We start from the raw sequence: 9,848 nt of genomic DNA on the forward strand, positions 1-9,848 counted from the left end.
CTTAGTACGCTGGCATGTATGGAGAGCGAATTAGAGATAGACCATTTTACCTTGACTGGATAGCGCTTCTCAGAAACTTAGCAAATTTTACGTCTCAATATACTGCTGTATAAACCTTAAGCACCAATTTAGTCGCTCGTGTATGTTTGTAACCAAAGCGCATAAAAGAGTTGCGTGTACGCTGTAACCACTTTCGGCTGGTTAAGTATATTTCCGATAGCAGGGAGTATTCGGCAGCCTATATGTGTCAGGTTCCATAAATTATGTCACTTTTTGTCGTATATTTGCGTTTTTTGTCGAGGACAGTCACATACAAGCGGGAACAAACCAGGCTGATTGTTCATTGCGTTTAGCTATTTCTTTTATATAAATACATTCTCTTTATGCATTCACGAAACGATGATTGAAATTGAATTTATGAAAGCAAAACTGGGTAAGATGTAGAATACAGAAGCTTAGAGGCTGACGCTGACGCTGACGCTGACGCTTATTTTGCGTCATTATTGCTTCCAGTTCTTCAATAACCCTCAGTTCCTCTTTCCTGCGAACCTGATCTTTAGTGAACCGTGACGACAACACTCACAGCGTCACCGTCTATTATACCAGCGTCCATCAAGTCAGGCGAATTACACTCGGTAAATTTCATTTTACGTTGTTCTACAAAAGAATCGATTCTTCGGGTTGAATGTGTAGAGGTTGGGGTCGTTTTAGGATGTAGAGGTTGATGCCGACAGATGCAGATACAGATGCAGAGTTTATCGGTCTTAGCTTACGTTACGTTATTGACTTAGTTAACCTACTACATTAGTATCTGACTCTATTGTTGCGTGCGGTTAGAATTCTCTAACCTTTCTGATAGCCGAACGTTCGTATTATATTATAACAAATACCGTTTGCCAGAAAAGGCTTTTATTGTAGGTGCTGTACACTTTCTCAATATTACAAATAACCGAGAACACAAGTCATGTGACTGTTTACACGATGTCTACTGATTCAATCACCACAACTACAGTAGTACGGTATTACATATGTCTATAACTTCGCGTCTGTGACTGAGGTTCTGAGGCTCTGAGGGAGTCTCACACAAAAGTTCAAGCTTATAAAACGTGCTGCGATGTGGCGGAAATATATGACAAAAAAGGCATGAACATTTCAAAGCGTGTGAACGTGAAAATCGGTGTGTTTGCAATGCAAATTAAATTTGGTTAAGTTGGAAACAGTTACTTGGAAGCGACCTGGTAACGTACTAAATAAGGAGCTTTCACACGAAGTTATTCGTAGCAAGTTTTCAAATATACCAACGGTAGTTTGCAGTGTTCTGAAAAGGCAAGTTTTAAACTCCATTTACTAGCTGGAAAACTCTTTCATAAGAATGATGTGGCGGGACTGAAAGTTTAAAAACTCCAATTGTTCTGGAAAACACATTTCTACGAAAGACGTAAGGATTTTACAAAAGCGAGCCAAGCCGCCACATTCCTCCCCCGCTACGGAAGGAAAAAGATGACAATTAACATGTAACGTACTGAAGGTGGCAATGGCGAGCAAGCACAAACAAAAAACTGAAGTTATATACAAATGAATGAACTGTAACATATGCTTAAAATAACTGATGGTAATATAGCTACATGTTGGAGGGTATCTCCAAGATTAACCGGGCATGCAAAAATTGTTTGAACTGTTCGTATTCCAGGGTTTTGTCCGTAACCCCGTTGGATATATACTTCATCAAGGGGGCCATGTGGAAAGCAGGTGTGGCTGCTACCATGGTAAGGATTTTGCTCATAAACTCAAAATCAGGAACCAGCTGGAACAGTTCATCCAGCTGCTGGAACCAAAGTAGTAGATCCTCAGCCGAAGTGGTTGGCGGCGCAGGAACCGCAAGGGTCGGCATTGTAACGGTTGTTTTAAACGGCCGAAATAGTCTATGTACTGGTTGTAACACCGTAGCTTGTATATCTGCTAGATCAGCGCTCTGGGGCATGGGGGCAGGAGCGCCTTGCTCCCCAGGTCTGACGATCGGCACATACGGCGCGGGAGATGATTGTTGAACCGGTGAATCGGGTGAGTCGGGAATCATCTCAGTAACTGAAGTGATTTCGTCAATTTGAACGTCAGCGGAGGAATCAGATACCGTCGACATACTGAAGTGGTTTTGGCAGCAATGGTAGTGGCAGCAAAGTCTGTGGAGAAACTAAAGGGGTAGAGGGTAAATTTTTTTGCAACTGCACCTCCCCCTATTGAGGTGGGTTGAAACAGCTAAACTCATGCACAGGAATAGTTAGCATGCAATAAGGCGGGAAAAGTGAAAACGATACTAGCACAAGAATAAGCTACTAAGCATGCAACGAAGCAAAACGGTTACAAAATCGAAAGCGGCGACAAGGGAAAACGGCAAAATTGTACATGCAAAGGACATTATCGGTATTGAAGCAAGGTGATACACATAGTGAAACTTAAAGTGTGTGGGTGCTCGCGAAATTATCACGAGAAGATGAAGCGGGCGGTGCGTCATCAGCAGATCCAGACGGAGACGGTTCATCACGAGAACGCCGAGGCAAGGGCAGCGGTTGTGGTAGTTGTGGTCTTGCAACTGGCGCCTGCTGTTGGTGGCGCCAAGCGCGGACACGGGATACAAGGGATCTGGCATACTGCAAATGGTGCGGAGACGATCGGATAAACCCGATGGTATGGAAGAGGGCCCACATCATGGCAAGGAGTTGCAGGATGAATATAAGGGCTGAGAGAAATGGATTCGTAATTTGCGACAGAGCAAGGAGTAACGTTTGTTTCGCGGCGTGTGCGAATGTGTCTGCGACGTAGGATCCGTTGATCATAGTTTCATCAGTAGTAGTAAGGCTTGTCATGACATGTCGCATCTGTTCCTTGAGAAGGTTGGCTTCAGACATAGAGCTGAGCAGCGATTGTAGATCAGTAAACGAGTCAGAGTCAGGTAGCTCGTTGAGAATTTTCTCGTAGTCGGGTGCCTTGTAGTTGACGTGTATAGGCGACAAAGGTAAGTTGAGTTGATGCACCTGTACATGTTCGTGCGATAAAGTATAGTTGTGATACAGGACAGTGTGTCCCAGAACTCGGAAGACAAAACTTCTTGCTGGTCGATACGATTCCAGCAGGTGCACTCCCGGTAGGACAATGTTGTCTGAAATGAGTTGGCCGTATTGACTGTGGCCGTTTTGATCGCGATATTTGATGAGAGGACGTTGGCTGAATGCGTTTCGGTACGCAAGTGACGGTAAGACGGTACCGTTGATAGAGTGACATGCTGCTCTGGACATAAAATCTCCAAGGCTGGAACCCATGGTTTGATGTCCAAGAGTAGTAGTGAGTATCTCAGTAGGGAAGATCTTCCCAATTGCTTTGTAGAGTGTGCCAATTAGCTTCGTGAGTTGGCAATGTAGGAACTTGTTCTCTTCGTTGAAGGTAGTGAGAACTTCTGAAATAAGGTCGTCCTGTTGTGTGTCGAAGGTTGCAAAAAGTCGCTCGAATTGAGAGTACGGCGTTCGAAAAGGGGCACGCCTTAGCCGGTTAGGACGAAAAAGAGCGAGTCTGTCGAGCTCTGTACATTGTTGGTAGCGAAAGATAAAGTTGTTGTTGTCGCAGTGAATATGTTTGCCATAGCAGTTTTTCGCACGAGAGGAGCATTTCCTCCAGTGATGTACCGAGATCCCGAGATCAGGTAAGGAAACTCTATATAAGGACGTAGAGTTGTAATGGAGGAGCATCTTGTGAGTCCCGAGAGGCTTGGTTGGTGGGCAGTTGATATGCGAAGGTACTCGCCATATAAACATACGATTGCCCGTTAAGCAGTATCCACGCCCGATTGAGCACGATGCAAGAGATCCAAGAGACGACGTCATTGTGTCCGTGACGTAATCGTAGTAAATTGTAGTGTGAAACAAGAAGTCGTTTGTTACTGTTCCAGAAGCTGAAGTCGGCCAGACAAACTTATAATGGACTGCATTGCGTGTTGAGTACGCCGCAGGATTAGACAGGATCAGCGGTCCATGTGATGAAACGTTGGTTTTATTCCACGACGAACATTCTGGGTTGTACGGTGGGTGTGCGTCAAAGGTGTTGGCCGATTTTTGATAACTCCCAAAAAAGAAGTAAGTAGTGCTCCAGGAAGTAATCTGTGAAGTGCAAACTGTTGCAGGAATCTTCTGGAGATGCAGATCTGGAGCAAACACGGTAGCAGAGCAGTTGTGTATGGAGAAGGGTGTCTGCGTTTGACAATGTATGTCGTCATCAAAGGTATATAACCCGAGAGAATGCGAACGCTGACATAACAGAAATTTCTGTGTATCCGGATGAAGATGAACATGAAGATGAACAAAAAGAAACATGTAAGCAGCAGACAAACGAACATGTTGTGTTGTTTAGTCAGAGAACCGTTTCGGTGGAATGATTTTGCGACCAGTCCGAGAAGTCTTTACAACTTCAGGCGGTTTTATAGAAGCAGGAGCAGTGACAGTAGGTGGTGTCGTTTGCTGTTTCGCTGAAGTAGCGGAGACTGACTGAGGAGCAGGATGTCGAGTCTGCAAAGAAAAATTTTGTTGATGCGAGGAGGATGATGGTGAGGGAGCATCAATATCAATTGTATAGCTAGGTTTGAGACGGTCGAGTGAGACGCGATCCGGTTTGCCATGACGGGATATTACAAAATATTTTTCGTATCTTTCCAATACTGGAAAAGGACCAACATAAGGGCGTTCTAACGCACGTTTGACATGATCGCATCTAACATAAACGCGGTCACAATGTTTCAAATCCGGATGCACGTAGGACTGCATGAATTTTGTATGAGCGGTCGTTGGAGTAAACTGAAGGTCGTTGATGAAGTCTCGGTAGGCACCGAGGTAGCTGGATGTAGGAACTGCAGAGGCAAGCTTGGAATCAGAAAAGAAACCACCTGGGAGCCGTAAGGTGTGTCCAAAAGCTAACTCAGCAGGTGTACATTTCAAATCCTGGAGATAGCGATTACGCAGAGCCAAGACAATAAAACCTAATTTGTGAAACCAACGTTCAGGTTCGTCTGAACACTTGATGGCGCGCTTGATCTCTGCATTTGCGCGTTCTGTAATTCCATTGGAAGTGGGGTGGTAAGCTGTAGTCAGATTGTGTTGAATACCAAGCGAGCGCATAATTTCTGCCCAAGCGGAACTGATGAAACATGGTCCACGATCACTTGTGAGGATGATTGGAACACCGACCAAGGAACACCAATGATTAACAAAGTAAGCAGCAACGGTTTCCGTGGTGGCATCAGGGATTGGTATCGCTTGAACGAAACGCGTATATCGGTCGATACACGTAAGGATGTATTTGTAACCATGGGAGGTTGGTAGTGGTCCAATCAAGTCAATTGCAACATCAGAAAATCGTCCGTAGGGAATTTTAAATTTCCCCGGTGCGGTTTTAGTGTGGCGGAAAATTTTTCCTTCCTGGCAGTTTGGGCATTGTTGAACCCAGGTAGCGATTTGTTTACACATCCCTATCCATATAAATCTTTCCTTGATGAGCTTAATTGTGGCTTTTTTTCCAGGATGCGATAAATTATGTAAGTGCAGGAATACTTGACGTTGGAAGGAGGAAGGAACTAGAACACGCTCTGTGTCAGTGGACACGTCACAAAGAATAGTAAAGTCATTATTGGGCAGCTTGCAGTCTTGCAGTTTGAGTGATGTTGTTGCGGTGCGTAGTCTTTGAATAGCAGGATCATTGGCTTGTGCTTGTGCTATTTTCTCATACTCTAAAGGAGGCGGAACGTCCGAAAGAGTATTAATGTTGGGTGCCGAAGGTTGAGACCTTGACAAGAGGTCCGCCACAACATTGGCAGAGCCTTTGATGTGCTCAATGGTTGTTGTATATTCTGAAACAAACAACAATTGACGGAACTGTCTTGGAGAGTAATGTTCGGAGAGCTTACTGAGACTTGAAACCAGAGGGAGATGGTCTGTACGCAAAGTGAATTGTCGGCCTGTCAAGAAGTAGCGGAAATGACGTATTGACTTGTAAGCGGCCAACAGCTCTCGGTCAAAGCAACTGTATTTACGTTGAGTAGCGTTCAGCTGTCTTGAAAAGAAGGCCAAAGGAACAAGTTGATTTCCTTGCAATTGCTCTAATGTCGCTCCAATACCGGTCAACGAAGCGTCTACTGTTAGATAAGTTGGAGCATGGAGTTTCGGAAACGCTAAAGTGCTAGCATTTGCAATAGCTTGTTTGCTGCTGGCGAAGGCGCATTCGGCTTCGACATTCCATGTTAAAGGGGCCGCGCGTTTGCTGCGACTGTTCGGAACTAGCTTGTAAAGCGGTTGTAAGGTTGTGGAACAATGCTTCAGAAAGCGAAAATAATAGCAATAAATTCCCAAGTAACGTTTCAGCTGTTTGCAGGTTTGTGGCTGTGGGTAATCAAGAATGGCCTGCACTTTTTCTTGAGTTGGTCGTATACCCTCAGAATTTATGTGATGGCCAAGGTAGTCAAGAGACTTGCGGTTGAATTCACTTTTGTCTAAATTGAGCGTTAAGCCAAATTCCTCAAGTCGTTGAAAAAGCAACTTAAGGTGTTCAAGATGTTCTGATAGGTTACTACTTCCAATGATGATATCATCGAGGTAAGCAAAGATTCCAAGGTGCTGAAGGGGACGTACTACTTCCCCTATTAGTCTGGAAAAGGTCCGTGGGGCGCCCGATAAGCCGTATGGGAGTCTTGTATATTCGAATTGTCCTAGGGGGCAAACAAACGCCGTTTTATGGACATCTTCTGGAGCCACTTTTATTTGATGAAAGGCGTTTTGGAGATCGCATTTAGAGAAGACAGTTTTACCATACAAAACCTCGGAAAAACTATGTAAGAACGGAAGAGGGTAACAGCTGTCGATTGTTTGTTTGTTGACTAATTTATAATCAACGACAAGACGATATTTATTGCCAGAAGAGCCTTTAGGAACGAGCAAGGCCGGACTTCCATAAGGAGAATCACTGTATCGGATAATTTCTCGCTCCAGCAAGCTGTCAATTTCTTTCTTCAAGATCTGCATTGTTTCTGGGCTATATCGACGTGGACGTGCACGTACAGGAGAACCTGTGGTATGGATGTGGTGAACGATGGAATGCTTCACTGGTTTAACAGCTGACATGGGTTTTTGCAAGTCTGGAAATTGATGTAAAAGGTCTGCAACAGGATCTATCTGGCTGAGAATGGATATGCGAACAGGATCACTTTCAACAGGCTCTAACGTATATTGCTGTTGGTTCGGTACATCTATCAGATGCTTGGCTTTAAGATCCAAAACAAAGTTGTATTCAGTGAGGAAATCCAGCCCCAATATGCAAAAAGGTGTGTCCGCAAGCACAAATTCAAAGGGATAAGAAAAACGAGGATGAAGGGAAACATTAAGTCGTGTAGTGCCATACGTAGTAATTGGCGTGCTGTTAGCAGCGAAAAGCGGTGTTTGCGGTTTGCGGTTTGATACGTCAGCTAAACTAGCGGACAAAAGAGAAGTTGCTGCCGCGCTATCTACATAAAAGTGAATACTATTGGCGTGATCATATACAGTTAACAAGGGGCAGCCTCTTTTTATTGATGATGCGATCGACGGGACTGACGGGGTTAATGTTGCGTCGATCGCCACGCGTTTTTTGTTGGGCGGGATTGGTTCTCCCACATGCTACAACTTGGGTGACAGCGGCGCGCATCCCTACCGAAGCGGGCGTGGTAATAACATAAGCCATTAGAAGCATCAGACGCGCAAGGGTAATTGCTACGTTGGTAGTCTGGTTTCTGAAATGTGGGGGATGAATGTAAAAAATTATATTTGCGTTGGTTTGCAAAAGAAGAACCATTTTGTCGGCGATTATCTCGATTAAACCCGTTGTTGCTGTATGATTTGTGAAACTGTCCATTGTTTGTGCGTGGTGATCGTTGTTGCCATGCTGAGTTAAATGAATTGCGTTGGTTTGGCGTATTTTGATTTGTGAAATTCGTATTTCTTTGCCCGGAACTCTTAGATTCGTTGTTAGCGTTAGATCGTGTATAGCGCGGTGGTTTAGACAATTGAATTTGCTGTATTTGCGGTTGCATTGGGTAGTCAATGTCATCCGTATCAGTGATGGCAAGGGAAAGGTTGTGCGAAGAAGTTTTTGGTTGTTTAAGCAGCAAGATTTCGTGGGCTCTGCTTGCAAGGTTCTGGAGATCGTGATGTTCCACGCTGGCTAACGCAATTGCTACGTCTGGTGGTAACGCTTTAAGGAATTTAGCACGAATTAGTTTGACGACTGGCGGAGTAAGATTCTCTTGACCTACTGCGCTCATTAATTCGCGCATTAAATGTTTCGGGGACTGATCGTGCAGCGTCAGGTCCGCCAACAAAAAATCTAAATGGTCCTCACGTTTATCAAAGTTTCTCAAGATTTCATTAATCAATATGTCGTAGCAGTTCTGTGCTGACGCCGAAGGTAACCGAAGGAGCGCGAGGTCTTTCGCAGGAATTGCCTCTACCGCCAACAAGTAACGATTAGTTTGAGAAGTGATTTGATAAAGAGAAAATTTATGTTCAAGGTGAGAAATCCACGCTTCGGGATTAAATTTCCAAAAGGTAGGAAGTTTAACGTGTGAAAACAAATCGTTTCGTAAAGTATTGTTCTGTGGTTGCGCGTTTGTTGGTAATTGGTTACTAGTACCCAGACCAGACGGACCAGCAATGCCATTATCGGGAGTATTTGCAGATCCCTCCCCGTTTTCGTTCGACATAGTTGTATTATTAATTGACTCGTTGGAACGGTCGGTTGATCGTGTGCTCATGTGGTATTCTGTCTTAGCTTTGCCAGGCACCGAAGTAACTTTTCGTTGTGTCGGCACAGGTTGTGACATTTATCAAAACCGATAGAAAATGTTTTAGGCGGCGCACCGCAAAAATTGTTCACAATTGAACCAAAAAATACTTTACAACAAGAAACTTTTATTTCAAACTGCAGCACAATGCAGCACAATAAGAATAGCTTAAGCTAATTTAATAAGGTACAAGCCGATGAGCATGCATTTACAAGCTATGGTTGCAAGTAGTTGTATAAAAAGTGAAAAATCCACTTACCAGTGAAGAACGGTTGTGCGAATTGCGAGAGTGTGAGAATTGAAACGCGTCGTTTTTGACACAAGATCGTCAGTGATCACTAGAACGTCGGTGGTTTATTAGAACGTCGAAGCGTCGGGTTGTCAGTAGAACGTCGGGTTGTCACCAGAAATGTCGGAACGTCGGGTTGTCACCAGAAATGTCGGTGGTCACTAGAACGTCGGGGTCATCAGAAATGTAGAGGTTGGGGTCGTCAGGCGAATTACACTCGGTAAATTTCATTTTACGTTGTTCTACAAAAGAATCGATTCTTCGGGTTGAATGAACGTGAACTATTTTGACAAAGGTTTGCTCCCTCAGTCTTCTTTTTTTAGCATCGGGAACCACATTCACAGACATAGGATCGTTTATCTCAGATCTGACTGACTATCAAACGCCCATTTAACAAAAAAGTAACAATAAATTTACTATCCATTCGAGAAGCAAGAAAAAAGCACATGCACGCTTGCAAAACCAGCCTGAAATTGTTACAATTATTCGACGTTCGATGGGTCAATTTTGACAACTAAAACATTTCTGACACGGCAGGACATTCCTCTTTCGAACCGTGTATTCACTTTTATTTTAACTACATTGATAAGAAAATAAATTGAACGTTTACAAGCTTAGCTCCTGCCATCAAAACTAGATAGCAGGGATTATTACATCATCCACTATCCAAGTCAAACAAAGCTTTTGTTACATCATAAACATGTTGTCACA

At 43.9% G+C, this 9,848-nt stretch overlaps 1 protein-coding gene across 2 annotated transcripts; it reads right to left on the bottom strand.

The window, feature by feature from the left end:
- Positions 1-703: 703 nt before the first annotated feature.
- On the bottom strand, positions 704-9,328 carry LOC143446741 (uncharacterized). Of its 2 annotated transcripts, none has more exons than XM_076946520.1 (2): positions 9,108-9,328; positions 704-2,180 (listed from the first exon to the last, which is right to left on the bottom strand). In XM_076946520.1, the coding sequence occupies exon 2, from the start codon at positions 2,138-2,140 to the stop codon at positions 1,622-1,624; it is 519 nt and encodes a 172-aa protein (XP_076802635.1). In that variant the 5' UTR covers positions 2,141-2,180; positions 9,108-9,328; the 3' UTR covers positions 704-1,621. The 2 variants fall into 2 exon arrangements, with proteins under 2 accessions (XP_076802635.1, XP_076802634.1); XM_076946519.1 differs by having other exon boundaries at positions 704-2,191.
- Positions 9,329-9,848: the final 520 nt, after the last annotated feature.

The sequence above is a fragment of the Clavelina lepadiformis genome, chromosome 2 (assembly GCF_947623445.1).
Source record: "Clavelina lepadiformis chromosome 2, kaClaLepa1.1, whole genome shotgun sequence".
In the NCBI taxonomy this organism is placed as follows: Eukaryota; Metazoa; Chordata; class Ascidiacea; order Aplousobranchia; family Clavelinidae; genus Clavelina; species Clavelina lepadiformis.

Coding starts and splice junctions, on each gene's coding strand:
- LOC143446741 (XM_076946520.1), bottom strand. CDS start 2,140: ATGTCGACGGTATCTGATTCCTCCGCTGACGTTCAAATTGACGAAATC.